This window comes from Plasmodium knowlesi, assembly GCF_000006355.2.
Source record: "Plasmodium knowlesi strain H genome assembly, chromosome: 9".
Lineage (NCBI taxonomy): Eukaryota > Apicomplexa > Aconoidasida > Haemosporida > Plasmodiidae > Plasmodium > Plasmodium knowlesi.
In genome coordinates, this window is record NC_011910.2 from 2,103,087 (window position 1) to 2,124,746 (window position 21,660).

The 21,660-nt window shown below is 33.4% G+C and overlaps 2 protein-coding genes across 2 annotated transcripts; one reads left to right on the forward strand and one right to left on the reverse strand.

The window, feature by feature from the left end:
* Nucleotides 1-11,553: 11,553 nt before the first annotated feature.
* Nucleotides 11,554-15,244, reverse strand: PKNH_0946200 (conserved Plasmodium protein, unknown function; the record flags this gene model as incomplete). Its single annotated transcript, XM_039114082.1, has 2 exons — nt 11,554-15,045; nt 15,176-15,244. The coding sequence occupies 2 exons, from the start codon at nt 15,242-15,244 to the stop codon at nt 11,554-11,556; spliced, it is 3,561 nt and encodes a 1,186-aa protein (XP_038969703.1).
* A 4,064-nt stretch (nt 15,245-19,308) lies between these two features.
* Nucleotides 19,309-20,232, forward strand: PKNH_0946250 (conserved Plasmodium protein, unknown function; the record flags this gene model as incomplete). Its single annotated transcript, XM_039114083.1, has 2 exons — nt 19,309-19,604; nt 20,106-20,232. 2 exons carry the CDS (start codon nt 19,309-19,311, stop codon nt 20,230-20,232), a joined length of 423 nt encoding a protein of 140 aa, XP_038969704.1.
* Between the last annotated feature and the right edge of the window lie 1,428 nt (nt 20,233-21,660).

Consider the following 21,660-nt stretch of genomic DNA (forward strand, 5'->3'; position numbering starts at 1 on the left):
AAAATAATACTAGGGCACCTAACACAGTTAAAAATTATTCAGGCGCATGATGTCTAAAAGCAATAATTCCCCCATAAAATTATATATATATTAAAGAATCCCTCCCCCCAAAAAATTATATAACAAACCCCCCCCCAAAGAACTATATAACAAAAACCCCCTCCAAAAAACTATATAACGAAACCCCCCCCAAAAAAAACTATATAACAGAACCCCCCCCAAAAAAAATATATAACAAAACCCCCCCCAAAAAAAATATATAACAAAAAACCCCCCAAGAAAACTATATAACAAAAAACCCCCCAAAAAAACTATATAACAAAAAAACCCAAAAAAAATATATAACAAAAAACCCCCCAAAAAAACTATATAACAAAAAACCCCAAAAAAATATATAACAAAAAACCCCCCAAAAAAACTATATAACAAAAAACCCCAAAAAAACTATATAACAAAAAACCCCCCAAAAAAACTATATAACAAAAAACCCCCCAAAAAAACTATATAACAAAAAACCCCCCAAAAAAACTATATAACAAAAAAAAACCCCAAAAAACTATATAACAAAAAAAAACCCAAAAAATTATTTAAAAAAAAAGAAGAAAAAAAATTATATATATTACTACTATTTACAGATCTGCATATTTACCTGTCTTAGTTAATAGACATAACAAGCAGAACCTCAAGAATGAAAATAAAATATTTTCATACATACAGCACAACGGTATACAAACCGACTACAGTGATGTGCACTTAAGAAAGAGGGGGAGGGATATATATTTTTCTTATTAAATGGGGATTCTACGAGTTCGACATATATCCTGCAAATTGCAATTTGTTCAGAAATGGGCAGGATTAATATGAGTGCGCTATACCGGGGGCATCAGCGCAAATACAATATCGCCTTAAATTGCCTATTAAGACTCATCAAGAAGAAATAAGTGGGTCATATATATTAAGAATACAGGTATACCAGGTTAACCGAGCTATATTAATAAACATGTTCGTTCAACAAATACAGGTAATTCACATGATTCTATATATTCTTATTATTTATCGATAATGCTCTATGCGTCTATAAGTTCATTACACCTTAGCATGGTACATATATATATACATGGGAATATATGTTAATATATGTATGTACATTTATTTCCCCCCATATTTAGAATTAGTTCCTCGGTAATACGAATAGAGAAAGTTCACCTGGTAAATAATGAAGATAATTTGGCGTTATACAAAGAGCCTTCTATATAAGACAACAGAAATAGCACATAACAGTACGTCTTCTACACATCTTTAAACACCAGAAAAACATAGTTTCCATTATATCCAGATTGAGATCAGAACATTATTTATATTCCATAAGCCAACTCCTCATAAAAAGTAAAAGATTATTTATGGCATTTTTTTATACATGCATATATAGAAGAAATAATATACTATTGGTTTTGAACTCCTTTATAACAGAATCCTTACTTGAAGATATAATTTTAATTGCATGTTACATACGATTGAACAGATTTCTATTGAGCTTAAATTTGCTAATGTCTTTTTGTGGAAATACTTATGAGAGTAATCGAACAGATATATATGGATCCACTAGGCAGAATTATAAATAGTAAGCAATTTTTTCTAACTGTTCATATGTTTTCAATTTTCTCCATTATTCTCAGTGCATATACATTTTCATGTCGAGCCCCTTTTTTTTTTATCAGTTCAAATGCTCACCTTGTGTCTTTTTTTTGAGAGTGCATATATATTTTCATGTCGAGCCCCTTTTTTTTTTATCAGTTCGAATGCTCACCTTGTGTCTTTTTTTTGAGAGTGCATATATATTTACATGTCGTGTCGTTTTTTTTTTTTTGTGAGCTTTAATGCTCACCCTGTGTCCTTTTTTTTGAGAGTGCATATATATTTTCATGTCGTGTCGTTTTTTTTTTGTGAGTTTTCATGCTCACCTTGTGTCCTTTTTTTGAGAGTGCATTTATATTTTCATGTCGTGCTTTTTTTTTTGTGAGTTTTAATGCTCACCCTGTGTTCTTTTTTTGAGAATGCATATATATTTTCATGTCGTGTATTTTTTTTGTGAGTTTTAATGCTCACCTTGTGTTCTTTTTTTGAGAATGCATATATATTTACATGTCGTGTATTTTTTTTGTGAGTTTTAATGCTCACCCTGTGTTCTTTTTTTGAGAATGCACATATATTTACATGTTGTGTCGTTTTTTTTTTGTGAGTTTTAATGCTCACCTTGTGTCCATTTTTTCACAGTGCATATATATTTACATGTCGTGTCGTTTTTTTTTTGTGAGTTTTAATGCTCACCTTGTGTTCTTTTTTTCACAGTGCATATATATTTACATGTTGTGTCGTTTTTTTTTTGTGAGTTTTAATGCTCACCCTGTGTTCTTTTTTTGAGAATGCATATATATTTACATGTTGTGTCGTTTTTTTTTTGTGAGTTTTAATGCTCACCTTGTGTCCATTTTTTCACAGTGCATATATATTTACATGTCGTGTCGTTTTTTTTTTGTGAGTTTTAATGCTCACCTTGTGTCCATTTTTTCACAGTGCATATATATTTACATGTCGTGTATTTTTTTTGTGAGTTTTAATGCTCACCTTGTGTCCATTTTTTCACAGTGCATATATATTTACATGTCGTGTATTTTTTTTGTGAGTTTTAATGCTCACACTGTGTCCATTTTTTCACAGTGCATATATATTTACATGTCGTGTATTTTTTTTGTGAGTTTTAATGCTCACCCTGTGTTCTTTTTTTGAGAATGCATATATATTTACATGTTGTGTCGTTTTTTTTTTGTGAGTTTTAATGCTCACCTTGTGTCCATTTTTTCACAGTGCATATATATTTACATGTCGTGTATTTTTTTTGTGAGTTTTAATGCTCACACTGTGTTCTTTTTTTGAGAATGCACATATATTTACATGTTGTGTCGTTTTTTTTTTGTGAGTTTTAATGCTCACCTTGTGTCCATTTTTTCACAGTGCATATATATTTACATGTCGTGTCGTTTTTTTTTTGTGAGTTTTAATGCTCACCTTGTGTTCTTTTTTTCACAGTGCATATATATTTACATGTTGTGTCGTTTTTTTTTTGTGAGTTTTAATGCTCACCCTGTGTTCTTTTTTTGAGAATGCATATATATTTACATGTTGTGTCGTTTTTTTTTTGTGAGTTTTAATGCTCACCTTGTGTTCTTTTTTTCACAGTGCATATATATTTACATGTTGTGTCGTTTTTTTTTTGTGAGTTTTAATGCTCACCCTGTGTTCTTTTTTTGAGAATGCATATATATTTACATGTTGTGTCGTTTTTTTTTTGTGAGTTTTAATGCTCACCTTGTGTCCATTTTTTCACAGTGCATATATATTTACATGTCGTGTCGTTTTTTTTTTGTGAGTTTTAATGCTCACCTTGTGTCCATTTTTTCACAGTGCATATATATTTACATGTCGTGTATTTCTTTTGTGAGTTTTAATGCTCACACTGTGTCCATTTTTTCACAGTGCATATATATTTACATGTCGTGTATTTTTTTTGTGAGTTTTAATGCTCACCCTGTGTCCATTTTTTCACAGTGCATATATATTTACATGTCGTGTATTTTTTTTGTGAGTTTTAATGCTCACCCTGTGTTCTTTTTTTGAGAATGCATATATATTTACATGTTGTGTCGTTTTTTTTTTGTGAGTTTTAATGCTCACCTTGTGTCCATTTTTTCACAGTGCATATATATTTACATGTCGTGTATTTTTTTTGTGAGTTTTAATGCTCACACTGTGTTCTTTTTTTGAGAATGCATATATATTTACATGTTGTGTCGTTTTTTTTTTGTGAGTTTTAATGCTCACCTTGTGTCCATTTTTTCACAGTGCATATATATTTACATGTCGTGTATTTTTTTTGTGAGTTTTAATGCTCACACTGTGTTCTTTTTTTGAGAATGCATATATATTTACATGTTGTGTCGTTTTTTTTTTGTGAGTTTTAATGCTCACCTTGTGTTCTTTTTTTGAGAATGCATATATATTTACATGTTGTGTCGTTTTTTTTTTGTGAGTTTTAATGCTCACCTTGTGTTCTTTTTTTCACAGTGCATATATATTTACATGTTGTGTCGTTTTTTTTTTGTGAGTTTTAATGCTCACCCTGTGTTCTTTTTTTGAGAATGCATATATATTTACATGTTGTGTCGTTTTTTTTTTGTGAGTTTTAATGCTCACCTTGTGTCTTTTTTTGAGAATGCATTAATACATGTTGTGTCGTTTTTTTTTTGTGAGTTTAGGGCCATTTTTTCACAGTGCATATATATTTACATGTCGTGTATTTTTTTTGTGAGTTTTAATGCTCACACTGTGTTCTTTTTTTGAGAATGCATATATATTTACATGTTGTGTCGTTTTTTTTTTGTGAGTTTTAATGCTCACCTTGTGTCCATTTTTTCACAGTGCATATATATTTACATGTCGTGTCGTTTTTTTTTTTGTGCCGCTATGATGATGTATTCTTTTTTTCCTAGTCATGAAGATTGTCTCTGTCTGGCAATTTTTATGAAGACCACATTTCGCGCAGATTCCTTTTTTTGTGTGTGGCAATTTAATCTAGACCACATTTCGCGCGGATTCCTTTTTTTTGTGTGGCAATTTTATCAAGACCACATTTCGCGCGGATTCCTTTTTTTTTCAAGTTCCTTTTTTGTGTGTGGCAATTTTATCAAGACCACATTCCGCGCAGATTCCTTTTTTTTTCAAGTTCCTTTTTTGTGAGTGGCAATTTTATCAAGACCACATTTCGCGCAGATTCTTTTTTTTTGTGTGGCAATTTTATCAAGACCACATTTCGCGCAGATTCTTTTTTTTTTCAAGTTCCTTTTTTGTGTGTGGCAATTTTATCAAGACCACATTCCGCGCAGATTCCTTTTTTTTTCAAGTTCCTTTTTTGTGAGTGGCAATTTTATCAAGACCACATTTCGCGCAGATTCCTCTTTTTTTCAAGTTCCTTTTTTGTGAGTGGCAATTTTATCAAGACCACATTTCGCGCGGATTCCTTTTTTTTTCAAGTTCCTTTTTTGTGAGTGGCAATTTTATCAAGACCACATTTCGCGCAGATTCCTCTTTTTTTCAAGTTCCTTTTTTGTGAGTGGCAATTTTATCAAGACCACATTTCGCGCGGATTCCTCTTTTTTTCAAGTTCCTTTTTTGTGTGTGGCAATTTTATCAAGACCACATTTCGCGCAGATTCTTTTTTTGTGTGTGGCAATTTAATCAAGACCACATTTCGCGCGGATTCCTTTTTTTTTCAAGTTCCTTTTTTTTGTGTGGCAATTTTATCAAGACCACATTTCGCGCAGATTCTTTTTTTTTGTGTGGCAATTTTATCAAGACCACATTTCGCGCAGATTCTTTTTTTTTGTGTGGCAATTTTATCAAGACCACATTTCGCGCGGATTCCTTTTTTTTGTGTGGCAATTTTATCAAGACCACATTTCGCGCGGATTCCTTTTTTTTTCAAGTTCCTTTTTTTTGTGTGGCAATTTTATCAAGACCACATTTCGCGCAGATTCTTTTTTTTTGTGTGGCAATTTTATCAAGACCACATTTCGCGCGGATTCCTTTTTTTTGTGTGGCAATTTTATCAAGACCACATTTCGCGCAGATTCTTTTTTTGTGTGTGGCAATTTAATCTAGACCACATTTCGCGCAGATTCCTTTTTTTTTCAAGTTCCTTTTTTGTGAGTGGCAATTTTATCAAGACCACATTTCGCGCGGATTCCTCTTTTTTTCAAGTTCCTTTTTTGTGAGTGGCAATTTTATCAAGACCACATTCCGCGCAGATTCCTTTTTTTTTCAAGTTCCTTTTTTGTGAGTGGCAATTTTATCAAGACCACATTCCGCGCAGATTCCTTTTTTTTTCAAGTTCCTTTTTTGTGAGTGGCAATTTTATCAAGACCACATTTCGCGCAGATTCCTCTTTTTTTCAAGTTCCTTTTTTGTGAGTGGCAATTTTATCAAGACCACATTTCGCGCGGATTCCTTTTTTTTTCAAGTTCCTTTTTTTTGTGTGGCAATTTTATCAAGACCACATTTCGCGCAGATTCTTTTTTTTTGTGTGGCAATTTTATCAAGACCACATTTCGCGCGGATTCCTTTTTTTTGTGTGGCAATTTTATCAAGACCACATTTCGCGCGGATTCCTTTTTTTTGTGTGGCAATTTTATCAAGACCACATTTCGCGCGGATTCCTTTTTTTTTCAAGTTCCTTTTTTGTGTGTGGCAATTTTATCAAGACCACATTCCGCGCAGATTCCTTTTTTTTTCAAGTTCCTTTTTTGTGAGTGGCAATTTTATCAAGACCACATTTCGCGCAGATTCCTCTTTTTTTCAAGTTCCTTTTTTGTGAGTGGCAATTTTATCAAGACCACATTTCGCGCGGATTCCTTTTTTTTTCAAGTTCCTTTTTTTTGTGTGGCAATTTTATCAAGACCACATTTCGCGCAGATTCTTTTTTTTTGTGTGGCAATTTTATCAAGACCACATTTCGCGCGGATTCCTTTTTTTTGTGTGGCAATTTTATCAAGACCACATTTCGCGCGGATTCCTTTTTTTTGTGTGGCAATTTTATCAAGACCACATTTCGCGCGGATTCCTTTTTTTTTCAAGTTCCTTTTTTGTGTGTGGCAATTTTATCAAGACCACATTCCGCGCAGATTCCTTTTTTTTTCAAGTTCCTTTTTTGTGAGTGGCAATTTTATCAAGACCACATTTCGCGCAGATTCTTTTTTTGTGTGTGGCAATTTTATCAAGACCACATTTCGCGCGGATTCCTTTTTTTTTCAAGTTCCTTTTTTGTGAGTGGCAATTTTATCAAGACCACATTTCGCGCAGATTCTTTTTTTGTGTGTGGCAATTTAATCAAGACCACATTTCGCGCGGATTCCTTTTTTTTTCAAGTTCCTTTTTTGTGTGTGGCAATTTTATCAAGACCACATTTCGCGCAGATTCTTTTTTTGTGTGTGGCAATTTAATCTAGACCACATTTCGCGCAGATTCTTTTTTTTTGTGTGGCAATTTTATCAAGACCACATTTCGCGCGGATTCCTTTTTTTTTCAAGTTGCTTTTTTTGTGTGGCCTTCGTTTTCTCGGAGTGCACGAAGAATCCAGAAGAATTATAGCCTGGATCATAAGGACATGTGTCTAGATACTTAGTGGAGGCGATTGCACGAGTTCCCATAGTACAGCTGCATTAATGTACTGATGGAAGAATAATAAGATGAGGAAGTGCACGAAGAATCCAGAAGAATTATAACCTGGATCATAAGGACATCTGTCTAGATACTTAGTGGAGGCGATTGCACGAGTTCCCATAGTACAGCTGCATTAATGTACTGATGGAAGAATAATAATATGAAGGAGTGCACGAAGAATCCAGAAGAATTATTGCCTGGATCATAAGGACATGTGCCTAGATATTTAGTGGAGGCGATTGCAGAAGTTCCCATAGTACGGTTACATGAATGTACTGATGGAAGAATAATAAGATGAGGAAGTGCACTAGGAATCCAGAAGAATTATAGCCTGGATCATATGGACATGTGCCTAGATATTTAGTCGTGACGATTGCAGAAGTTCCCATAGTACAGCTGCATTAATGTACTGATGGAAGAATAATAAGATGAGGAAGTGCACGAAGAATCCAGAAGAATTATAGCCTGGATCATAAGGACATGTGCCTAGATATTTAGTGGAGGCGATTGCACGAGTTCCCATAGTACGGCTACATTAATGTACTGATGGAAGATTAATAATATGAAGGAGTGCACCAAGAATCCAGAAGAATTATAGCCTGGATCATAAGGACATGTGCCTAGATATTTAGTGGAGGCGATTGCACGAGTTCCCATAGTACGGCTACATTAATGTACTGATGGAAGAATAATAAGATGAGGAAGTGCACGAAGAATCCAGAAGAATTATAGCCTGGATCATAAGGACATGTGCCTAGATATTTAGTGGAGACGATTGCAGAAGTTCCCATAGTACAGCTGCATTAATGTACTGATGGAAGAATAATAAGATGAGGAAGTGCACGAAGAATCCAGAAGAATTATAGCCTGGATCATATGGACATGTGCCTAGATATTTAGTGTAGACGATTGCAGAAGTTCCCATAGTACAGCTGCATTAATGTACTGATGGAAGAATAATAATATGAAGGAGTGCACGAAGAATCCAGAAGAATTATTGCCTGGATCATAAGGACATGTGCCTAGATATTTAGTGGAGGCGATTGCAGAAGTTCCCATAGTACAGCTGCATTAATGTACTGATGGAAGAATAATAATATGAAGGAGTGCACTAGGAATCCAGAAGAATTATAGCCTGGATCATAAGGACATGTGCCTAGATATTTAGTGTAGACGATTGCAGAAGTTCCCATAGTACAGCTGCATTAATGTACTGATGGAAGAATAATAATATGAAGGAGTGCACGAAGAATCCAGAAGAATTATAGCCTGGATCATAAGGACATGTGCCTAGATATTTAGTGGAGGCGATTGCACGAGTTCCCATAGTACAGCTGCATTAATGTACTGATGGAAGATTAATAATATGAAGGAGTGCACCAAGAATCCAGAAGAATTATAGCCTGGATCATAAGGACATGTGCCTAGATATTTAGTGGAGGCGATTGCACGAGTTCCCATAGTACGGCTACATTAATGTACTGATGGAAGAATAATAATATGAAGGAGTGCACGAAGAATCCAGAAGAATTATAGCCTGGATCATAAGGACATGTGCCTAGATATTTAGTGGAGGCGATTGCACGAGTTCCCATAGTACAGCTGCATTAATGTACTGATGGAAGAATAATAATATGAAGGAGTGCACGAAGAATCCAGAAGAATTATAGCCTGGATCATAAGGACATGTGTCTAGATATTTAGTGGAGGCGATTGCACAAGTTCCCATAGTACAGCTGCATTAATGTACTGATGGAAGAATAATAAGATGAGGAAGTGCACGAAGAATCCAGAAGAATTATAGCCTGGATCATATACACATATATGTTTAAGTGCAGACATCTGCTGTACTATATTATGAAGTGTAAAAGGATCAGTAATTTATTATTAATCGAGGAATAATCTGGTCTCCCCCTCCCCCGCGCGGCATGGCAATCGAGATTTTGGAATATGTTTATCATGAATATGTTTTAAAAAGGTGTGCACAAGAATTCATGATATATGAAGGGATTGTTATTTGGTGTTAAACGAAAAGAGAAAATGATAGCGTAACAATCGATGACAGCAGTTTAGTCCATATCGAGAGAACACTGGATACCTGTAGGAGAATTATCCATTTTGAAGGAGGAAGAAATAGACAGGTAAAATTATATGAATGAATAAGAAGTGTGAACAAATGTGAACGTATGGATGAAGGAAGAAATAGATAAGTGGGCTTAAGTAATGGTCACCAAGGAGGAAGAAAACAACGGACAAATGTACCTGAGGAAATCTAGGCAAGACATATATAACGATGCAGGAAATACGGAGTATGAACGTTGTAGAGCAGTTGTGAGGACATATAAAGAGAAGTGTTGACAGAGGCAAAATTCCCATCAGATATGAGGAGAATTCATTCCGCATTTGGATCTCTATTACAATGTACTGCATTATGCGCAGCAGCAGAGAAATACATGTAAGTACTAAACTACTTATATATATTAAATAGTGGGATGAACTCTTTTTTCTTTTAGTATTCAATTGCTATGGCTTGAATTACTAATTCTACTATTTTTTTTGTTGCACTATGACAGACATTGTGCTACGTTATCTATTTTTAATTTTATACATGAAAGTATATAATCACTTAAAGTTGATTAATTTTTTTTTTTTTTTTGTTAAGAATTTAATCTTTATTTAAAACTAATTTTGTTTTCGTAAGAATATAAAACCTTTTTTTGGTGTAAAAGTATGGGCAAATTAACATCCGTGGTGTTCTTATAGGTTTTAGGGGGTTCAGATTTCACACATATCATATGTTCATTCCTGAGTACTCCAGAATATTTTAAAATGTGTAAGAAAAATATAGAAACATATATATACATTGCGCGTACATACATGAAACAGCTTCAACGTTGCGAACTGCATGAAATATAAAAGGAAGAGGAAAACGTTTTGAATAAATGAGTTCACGAAAAAAATTGTACGATAAAGTTTATAAGGTGAAAATATCAAACTTTTATCATCATATCATGTATACTAAATACATTCACTCTTTTCCTCGCAATTGTGATAAAAACTGTGCTCGCAAGAAAAAAAAAAAAAAAAATTTAAATAAAATTTAAATAAAATTGATCAAAAATGTGCTAAAATTTTTATTTAATAAGAATGAATTAAAGATTTAATACGTACGCATAGTGGGATTTATAATATCCGTTGAAGTTTGAAAAGTATAACAGCCATCAATAATTGTTATACTTTTCTATCCATTTATTTGTTCATTATATGATGGAGCAAAAAAAAAAAAAAATAATAAATAAATGGAATCGCATTTTATTACAAATGTATATAAAACCAAGTGCATTTCTTTTCCCACTTTTATTTTTTTTAGCCTAATCCCAAGACATATATATATTATGTCCGTATTCTTAATTCAAATTATTACTATTATTATTATTTATTTATTTTTTTTGGCTCGTTAAACCTACACATATTATAACTCTGTTCACAGTGGTATATTGGAACTAGCGCACTATCATTTTCTTACTGCGGTGTGCGTGTGCCAACATCATTCCCTGAGTCGTTTTATAAATTAAGCTCATTTTAATGAATGTCCATTTATGTAAATTAGTGATATTTCCTTGTCATTCCAAAAGTAAAAAGGGGGGATATAGAAATCGAAGTGAAATATCATAAGAATATTTCACCTCCCTTCCATTAGGCGATATGACATAGTACGTTACTACGTTTACACTGCTTTATATTTCTACAAATACTACAATTTCTATTCTTCTTAACTTCAAACATTAGTAAAGCCATACTTTTACAAATATTCTCTAATTAATGAAGTGGAGAATTTAAATAATTTTCATAATAATTTGAATTAATATTTATTATATTTTTGAATAATTTCTTCCTTTTCTCCATAATTCAAAATTTTATTTCACTGAGAAATTTATTCCATTCTTTCTCCGTTAGGCGCTTTTCAGAAAATGTTGTAATCATTGAATTAATGGAAGAATGCTTGATATTTTCCCAATGAGACAAGTTCATCTGTTCCTTCTTTACATATTCCTTTTCTTTAAGGAGGAACCATTCCATGAGTTCTTTTCTTTGTTTATCTATATTAGGATTGGCATGATACCATTTTCGAGATTGAGCTAAATTTAAAAATTTAGCTGTTGCCATAATTCCAAACGTTTTATAATCATCATCCTCTTCGTTCATTTTCCAGTGGTACATTAACCACCCTTTGACTTTCTTGCCCCTAAATTGTGCCATATTCTTCACAATTATTCTAAACTACTTGGAATTTGTGCCCTTTGAAGAACCTTTCAAATGTGAATCACTCGTGGATTTTGCTTTCGAGTTAAACCATTTTTTCCATTTACTGTCCTTACCATCCTGTTTCCTTAATAATGGGCTGTCTTCCTTTTTTCCTGAGGCGCATTCCGTTTTTGTTGGGTCTTTATTATGTTCTGTCCATCTATTTTCTAATGAGCACATCCACTTCTCCCATTCTTCATTATTTTCTTTCATCCATCTCTCTCTTTCCTGATATAACTTATCTTTCAATCCATGCCAATCCTGTTCAAGGTTTCCATCGAATGGGTCCTTTCCTATTGGTAATGGCCCCCTTGAATAATTTTCAGCATCCATTGAACACCCTGGAGCTTCTTCCTTCACTTCTCCTTTCACTTCTTCTTTTACTTCTTCTTTTACTTCTTCCTTTACTTCTTCTTTTACTTCTTCTTTTATTTCTTCTTTTACCTCTTCTTTCACTTCTGTCTTCATATTCCCCTTTACTGGTTTCATATTTTTTTTCCAATTATTCCATTTTCCTATAAATGCTGTTTTTACTTCTTTCTTCATATCCTTAACTTCTTCTTTTACTTCCTCCTTTACTTCTTCTTTCACTTCTTCTTTTACTTCCTCCTTTATTTCTTCTTTTACTTCCTCCTTTACTTCTTCTTTTATTTCTTCTTTTACTTCCTCTTTCACTTCTTCTTTTACTTCTTCTTCTACTTCATCCTTTATTTCTTGTTTCACTTCCTCCTTTACTTCTTCTTTTACTTCTTCTTTCACTTCTGTCTTCATATTCCCCTTTACTGGTTTCATATTTTTTTTCCAATTATTCCATTTTCCTATAAATGCCGTTTTTACTTCTTTCTTCATATCTTTAACTTCTTCTTTTACTTCCTCCTTTACTTCTTCTTTTATTTCATCCTTTACTTCTTCTTTTACTTCTTCCTTTATTTCTTCTTTTACTTCTTCTTTTATTTCTTCTTTCACTTCTTCTTCTACTTCTTCTTCTACTTCTTCTTCTACTTCATCCTTTATTTCTTGTTTCACTTCTTCTTTCACTTCTTCTTTTATTTCTTCTTTCACTTCTTCTTTTACTTCTTCTTTCACTTCTTCTTTCACTTCCTCCTTTACTTCTTCTTTCACTTCTTCTTTTACTTCTTCCTTTACTTCTTCTTTTACTTCTTCCTTTACTTCTTCTTTTACTTCCTCCTTTACTTCCTCCTTTACTTCTTCTTTTACTTCATCCTTTATTTCTTCTTTTACTTCCTCCTTTACTTCTTCTTTTACTTCTTCTTTTACTTCCTCCTTCACTTCTTCTTTCACTTCTTCTTTTACTTCCTCCTTTACTTCTTCTTTTACTTCTTCTTTTACTTCTTCTTTTACTTCCTCCTTTACTTCTTCTTTCACTTTTTCTTTTACTTCCTCCTTTACTTCCTCCTTTACTTCTTCTTTTATTTCTTCTTTTACTTCTGTCTTCATGTTCCCCTTTACTGGTTTCATATTTTTTTTCCAATTATTCCATTTTCCTATAAATGCCGTTTTTACTTCCTTCTTCATATCTTTAACTTCTTCTTTTACTTCCTCCTTTACTTCTTCTTTTATTTCATCCTTTACTTCTTCTTTTACTTCTTCCTTTATTTCTTCTTTTACTTCTTCTTTTATTTCTTCTTTCACTTCTTCTTCTACTTCTTCTTCTACTTCTTCTTCTACTTCATCCTTTATTTCTTGTTTCACTTCCTCCTTTACTTCTTCTTTTATTTCTTCTTTCACTTCTGTCTTCATATTCCCCTTTACTGGTTTCATATTTTTTTTCCAATTATTCCATTTTCCTATAAATGCTGTTTTTACTTCTTTCTTCATATCCTTAACTTCTTCTTTTACTTCCTCCTTTACTTCTTCTTTTATTTCATCCTTTATTTCATCTTTTACTTCTTCTTTTATTTCTTCTTTCACTTCTTCTTCTACTTCTTCTTCTACTTCTTCTTCTACTTCATCCTTTATTTCTTGTTTCACTTCCTCCTTTACTTCTTCTTTTATTTCTTCTTTCATTTCTGTCTTCATATTCCCCTTTACTGGTTTCATATTTTTTTTCCAATTATTCCATTTTCCTATAAATGCTGTTTTTACTTCTTTCTTCACATCTTTAACTTCTTCTTTTACTTCCTCCTTTACTTCTTCTTTTACTTCATCCTTTATTTCTTCTTTCACTTCTTCTTTCACTTCTTCTTTCACTTCTTCTTTTATTTCTTCTTTTACTTCTTCTTTCACTTCTGTCTTCATATTCCCCTTTACTGGTTTCATATTTTTTTTCCAATTATTCCATTTTCCTATAAATGCCGTTTTTACTTCTTTCTTCATATCTTTAACTTCTTCTTTTACTTCCTCCTTTACTTCTTCTTTTATTTCATCCTTTACTTCTTCTTTTACTTCTTCTTTTATTTCTTCTTTTACTTCCTCTTTCACTTCTTCTTTTACTTCTTCTTTCACTTCTTCTTTTACTTCTTCTTTTACTTCTTCTTTCACTTCTTCTTTTACTTCTTCTTTCACTTCTTCTTTCACTTCCTCCTTTACTTCTTCTTTCACTTCTTCTTTTACTTCTTCCTTTACTTCTTCTTTTACTTCTTCCTTTACTTCTTCTTTTACTTTTTCTTTTACTTCCTCCTTTACTTCTTCTTTTACTTCCTCCTTTACTTCTTCTTTTACTTCATCCTTTATTTCTTCTTTCACTTCCTCCTTTACTTCCTCCTTTACTTCCTCCTTTATTTCTTCTTTTACTTCTTCTTTTATTTCTTCTTTCACTTCCTCCTTTACTTCCTCCTTTACTTCCTCCTTTACTTCTTCTTTTACTTCTTCTTTTACTTCATCCTTTATTTCTTCTTTTACTTCCTCCTTTACTTCTTCTTTCACTTCTTCTTTTACTTCTTCTTTCACTTCCTCCTTTACTTCTTCTTTTACTTCTTCTTTTACTTCCTCCTTTACTTCTTCTTTTACTTCTTCTTTCACTTCCTCCTTTACTTCTTCTTTCACTTCTTCTTTTACTTCTTCCTTTACTTCTTCTTTCACTTCTTCCTTTACTTCTTCTTTTACTTCCTCCTTTACTTCTTCTTTCACTTCTTCTTTTACTTCCTCCTTTACTTCTTCTTTTACTTCCTCCTTTACTTCTTCTTTCACTTCTTCTTTTACTTCCTCCTTTACTTCATCCTTTATTTCTTCTTTCACTTCCTCCTTTACTTCATCCTTTATTTCTTCTTTCACTTCCTCCTTCACTTCATCCTTTATTTCTTCTTTCACTTCTTCTTTTACTTCTTCTTTCACTTCTTCTTTCACTTCTTCTTTCACTTCTTCTTCTGGTTTTTCTGCTTCCCCTTCTTCTAATTCTAATGGGTTTTCCTCCGGAGCATCATTAGTTCCCCCAAACTCCAAATCGCCGTCTGCAGGATCCAACACCTTTACACCCCCATCCGCAGCATTTTCGACTTCCAACTCGTGCTGCAGAACAACAGGAGAAAAAAAATGTTCAATATTGTTCTCATGTAAATTTAAATGATGGTAATTAACTAATATAATTTATGAATATATATGTATATATAATATTTATTATAAATTCCTTTTATCTTACTCTTATGGCATGAATGGAAAGAACAGCAGAAGACAAAATAAATAATCTTAAATATTGATATGAAACCATAGTTCTATATCTTTATTACTCTTATAATACAAATAGCTTGGATTCTTATTTTTTTGTATCACTGTTAAATTTTGACACAAAGAAGAAATTCTTTTCGTTAAATCAAAGAATTTTATATATAATTTTCCTTCATATATATGTGTGCTTCCCTTTAAAATTATTCCAGTAGAATAATATTTTTTTGTCTCCTTTTTTTTTTTCTTTTAATATTTAAAAAATTAATATAAGGTTATTCCCGTCTTTTATATTAAAGATATTAGTATATAATTAAATAAAATGAAACCGCATGTATATAGTGTAAAAGTAAATATAAATTCATAATTTTATAAAATTTTTTTATAAAATAGTACAGAAAAAAATGAAAAAAAAAGGGAATAAAAAGAAAAGGGGTATACGAATTATTACATAATGAGCATATAAAACAGTAAAAAAAAAAAAAATAAAATAACTAAAAAATTAAACCAAAAAAATATATACAACTATAGATATTTCCTTAGGATGGAAAAATTATGTATATAATATATACAAAGTTAAATAAAAAAAATTCAATTTAAAAAGGAAAAAAAATATATATAATATATTATTCCAAAATAATATGTACGCATTTTTGTAGCGAACTTCCTTTGGAATATTATGGACGCAATAAATAAAAAACGTTCCGCATAATACGTATATATTTCTATTGTTCAATTAAATGAATTTTTTCCCAAATGCAAATGAATTCATATATTAAATTATTCATTACAATTAATGTTTTCACTTAAAAAATAGCAAATGAGAAAAAAAAAAAATAGACCAAAATATGACAATGAAAGGAGAAAAGCAGTTACGCAATAAGCATGTACGATTACATACTCTGCGTACGCTTTAAATAGCAAGCATTGTACATACATATAATAACCCCAAATTTTGCGGAAGCATACCATGTAACCGAGATGACTCATTTCAACCAAGACGAGAAACGCAAAGCGCCGTAACGCACAAGTAAATAATATAATATAATATAATATAATATAATATAATTATGCCCATACAATGCGGTCCCTACGCGCAGCTGAGGTAACGCGGCATATATCATACAATTTAAATTCTTCACATCATCATGCAATTATTTTTTCGAGTATTTTACTTTTAAAAGAGGGTAACATGTAAAAACAGAAAAGAGCAGACGACTTCCATGGAGAAAAAAAATTCCTGTGACACCCTTCCCATTTTATACTTTACTCCCTTTACTAGCTAATGCCCCATTGCCAATATCCCTTTGGTTTCTCCTGCTGGACTGATGCCCTTTAGAAGTTTCGGCTTGAATAACCCCTCTGCTGAAGCATAACTGGTTATTGAGTGGTCATGTTTTTATAGGGATCTTCTATATGAAAAAAAAAAAAAAAAAAAAAAAATTAAATTAAAGTAAATTATGGTAGAATTTAAAAGAGGAATTATGTAAGGAGAAATACAAAAATAAATTATTCCTTAGGTTTTAAAATAGAGGAATCGCCTCCATTTGAATAATGTATATATGGCTAGGGTTCAGGGTGCCTACGATTTAATGTTTTTTCCTATAGTATGGCATCATATGTAGAAGTATGTATATCTTACGTTTTTATAACATTCATAAACTCTCCATACAAACCATCCCTGATACATACTACGTGCCCCAATATATATATTGTCCTAAATGCGAAGTACGCCCACTCCTTTGTTTTATACAAAGATGTGAAAATTTCGTTTCCTATTTTTACATATATTGTACCTAAAAATAAAAATCTCAATACTGACGTACGAAGATTTTTCTTATTTCTTCTATACTCTTTGGCGAAGAAGCATATTATATAACATAATTTTCAAAAACAATTCTTAAAAAAAAAAGAAAAAAGGGGAAAAAGAAGGGTACTTTGTCCATTGAAAATAAGAAACAGTGTATAGTTGTTATGTGTGATAGTCATATTATGTTATGGAGGAGTATACCAATTCCGCATGTTACATGCCAGATCTTATAATCTTCATAGTTATAGAAACATTTGATAGTTATATTAGACCCTGTAACAGTCACTAGCATATATTTATATAAGAGCATAACGAAAAGGAGTTAATAGAATAATATTTAGACTGAAAAGAAGTGAGTACAGATTTCCCTGAGGAATACACCAACTATATAATACTATCACCTAACTTAGAGGAAAATATATAAATTTAAAAGAAATTGTAAAAATATAAATATATTTCCTTGGGTTCCTTTTCTTCATTTTCTCTCAATACCTAATGGAAAATATAAGTACATCCTATTAATAGGTCAAAAATTCATTTCGCAGTAATAACAACACCTCTGTTATAGGTAGGATCTTATTTTAATGGTCACCGTTGTAATTTCTCTTAAGAAATACGTACGACTTTATAAAAAACGTAAAGTAAATATATCAAAATGTACGTTTCAGAAATAACTTTCCTCTTACGCATCATCCTTATATTTATATAGTACATACCTTAGTATATGAAATGTTCCAGAAGGTTACCATATTACTTCCTATATGCATTGTGAGCATGCCTAAACTGCGGTCTCCCTTTTTTTCTTCATCACTGTTATTATATGTAATAGGGTTCTTTTAATAGTATTCTCTTTGACATATTATAAATAATACGGGAATATTATTCTTTCAATAATAACTTGAAAACTGAATGGCAAAATGTGCGTGCTTCCTATATACTTATTTATTTTTTTCCCATTGTCAGCGGTGCATAGCCGAAAAAGTGTAAAATAACCCACCTGTTTACATCCAGTAACTGCACAAATTGCGAACACATATCCCCCCCCGCTCCTTTTACAGTTCCTAAGTGGAACATATCTGAACTATTTGTTGCGCCAAAAGGGAAGGGGGGGGGGAGAACGAAAGGGCAAGCTGCTTTTCCTTATCAAGAGAATTAGCTATCCTTACGTCGATGCATTTAATGTGTAAATGGTTGTGCACAGTATACGGCATTATATTAAGGACAAGGAAGTTGACGGTATGCATGTAGATATATGTGCATGTGTGAGTATATTCCTTTTCCACAAACTCCTTCATTTTCGTCCCCATGGAATGAAAGGGCGAACATGCGATACGCTAATAAAATATATAGTAACATATTACCCCAATTGGCAGCCCTTTTTCCTATGGCAACAATTTCGATAATGTAGCCCCTTTTTTGTTTGGACGGGGGCAAATAAAGTTTGCGAACATTTCTAACGTTTCCCTTATGTTGGTCATGTTCAATAATCACGGGGAAAGATGAAACATTAGAACATATTTCATTACCCCCAATGAACGTGATAATAGAATAGAAAATGTATTCCACATGCGCTTTTCACAGGAAGGACAGCAATTTTTGTGGGGAAGGATGCTGCAGGGCGAAACTACTTTGCAGCAGATCACCCCTGCGAGGTTGTAACACAAATGCGCATTTATTTATCGAACTTGTTGGATTGTTTTTTTCCCTTCTTTTAATATTTATTTATTTTCCTTTTTTTCTATCTCACTTTGTGCGGCTTTTAACCCTATTAACCCAATTTGGCCTTTCAACCTCTCTCTCTTCTTTTTTTTTTTTTTTTTTTCCTGGCGGGAGTGTTCGGCGTATTCCCTGTCCGCGGAAAAGAACGGAGAAGGAAAGTCGCATGACAGAGAAGGTAACGATTTTTGCGGAGGCATAAAACTGCCCTTGCCAAGGGCTTTAAGCCGCAATGCGGGATCTTGGAAATCGCCTTATCAAGGCATGAAACTGCCCTTGCCAAGGGCTTAAAGCCGCTTTTTTCGGAGGCCCCGAAACCACCTTTGCCCAGTTTTTGCAGTTCTCTGGTGCAAACTAATCCGGACACCCATACAAGTGACTGTGAAAGAGAGGGAGCATTTCCGACGACGCGGGGAGAAAGGGGAGGGAAAAATCTGTGTGGGGGCAGGGTGGTGATGGTCGTGGTGGTCGTGGTGGTCGTGGTCGTGGTCGTGGTCGTGGTGGTCGTGGTCGTCGTCCTTCTCGCAACGGCAAAATAGCCCTTCCCTCCCTCTTTCTCTCGCGGCAGGAACCCCACAAGAATAATGGTCCTCCTCACGGCACAGCGGAAGCCTGTGCTTTGCGTGAGTAAGAACGGAGAAGAGAAGGAGGTTACACGCGGCGATTATGTTAAAACGGTGGAGGAAGAATCCATCGAGTGCGAAATAAATAAAAAAAGAAAAAAATGGACTCCGCGCAAACTCCAGAAGGAGTTCACCAAACAGAAGCATGATCTGGTTTGTCTGAGTCGTTATCGTTACCACCCTTTTAAGGTTCTCTGTCAGAATGGTTTTTCTTTTTTGCAACCAGGGGAAAGCTACTACACCTGCAGTAATAAAATGTAAGTGCGTTATGAGCACTTTCGCAGTGGGGGGTTTTCATAACACCCACGCACCTTTCGCGAGGAACCGCTGCGCGAACCGTTGTACACACGGAGCGGTACCCTTTACCGCACTTATTCATGATTTGCACACGCAACTATACCATCACCACAAACATAACAATAATACACAACTATACCATCACCACAAACATAACAATAATACACAACTATACCATCACCACAAACATAACAGTAATACACAACTATACCATCACCACAAACATAACAATAATACACAACTATACCATCACCACAAGCATAACAATAATACACAACTATACCATCACCACACCACAAACATAACAATAATACACAACTATACCATCACCACAAGCATAACAATAATACACAACTATACCATCACCACACCACAAACATAACAATAATACACAACTATACCATCACCACAAGCATAACAATCACACATCAACCGCACACATATATATATCCTCATCGCAGGCAGAAGAGAAACTACAAACTAATTTTCGAGAACCTGTGTTCGTCCCCGTCGATTCAAATTTCCTTCTGTGGAATTCTCATGACCGCAATTGCAGCCTTGGTGGATCTGAATAAAAGACGATTGTGAAATCAGCTCGACAAATGAGAGGGGGGGAAGGGGGATGGGGGACCTCCGAAATTATTAGCTTAGAGGTTGAGGACATAGTATTAAGATGAGAGACGCTTCTTTCCTGTGCCTGTACACACGAAAGGATTACTCCTTCATGCCAATAAGGTAGGTCTCGGAAGAATCACCTTAGCATCAGAATAGGCCCCTCCTCTACAATAACGGCATCTGAACCCTAAATCTTCACCTCCTTAATATTGCTCACCATAAAATTGGAAACCTAAACCTTGAAACTGTAAACTTTGAACTCCATCAACCTCATCAATGCCCGAAAGCTGAATGCACCACCCCCCAAACTTAAGATCTAAACCCTCAACCCCAGACCTATACACAATATTTATTTTCTGTATATAAAAGAATAAAGAGAAAGATAAATAAATATTATTCCTAAATTTCATCATCAAATAGCAGGGGTATTAGCATAAGGGAATATAATGATATGCTGTTTTTTCTTTTTTCTTTTCCATTTGTATGTATGAATACCTGAATGGAGATAAGTACACCAAAGGGAGCGCTAAGAAGGAAAAGGAGTTCTAAACATTTCAAAGAGTTATTTATACATTTAAAAAGAAAAAGGAATCTGGAGACGAAGACAAGTATAGCGATGAATGAGAATGTCGAATCCTCCTTAAAAAAATTTACCAAAAGGACAAAATAAAATAAAAATATATCCTGGGTTATATTAATTTGCACATCAACATGAACACTTCAGCAAAATACAAAGAAAAAAAAAAAGGGCATAAAAAATTAAGAATTAACATGAATATTCTAACGCATTATGTCTGTTTATCACATAAAAAAAAAAAAAAAAAGGGACAAAAAGGTGTGAAACCAATATTCTCCTTATCACATATTTACACCAGTCCTAAACCCTAAACCCTAAACCCTAAACCCTAAACCCTAAACCCTAAACTCTAAACCCTAAACCCTAAACCCTAAACCCTAAACCCTAAACCCTAAATTATGAACCCTAAGTCCTCTATCTTAAAACATTACTCCTAAACCCCAAAACCTAAAATCTGAAACCTGAAACTTGAACAATCAATCCTGAAACCATAAACCCTAAACTGTTAACCCTATAACCCGGAACACTGAACCTTAAACCATAAACCCGGAAACTAAACTTGGAACCTCTTCAATAGGAACACCTTCCATTGGAACATTTTCCATAAGAACCTCTTCCTTAGGAATATCTTCCTTAGGAACCTGTTCTTCTTTCATTAATTCGGATCCCATGAACTCTTGAACCAAAAGTTCCAGAAAATCCTTCTGGTTCAATTGTGTGTCCCCTTTTTGACATTCATCCAACACTTCAAAATGAATTTCAATAATCGTGCGGCGATTCACGGGACCAGAACGTTTCGTTCTCGTTGGAACAGAACGAGGTTT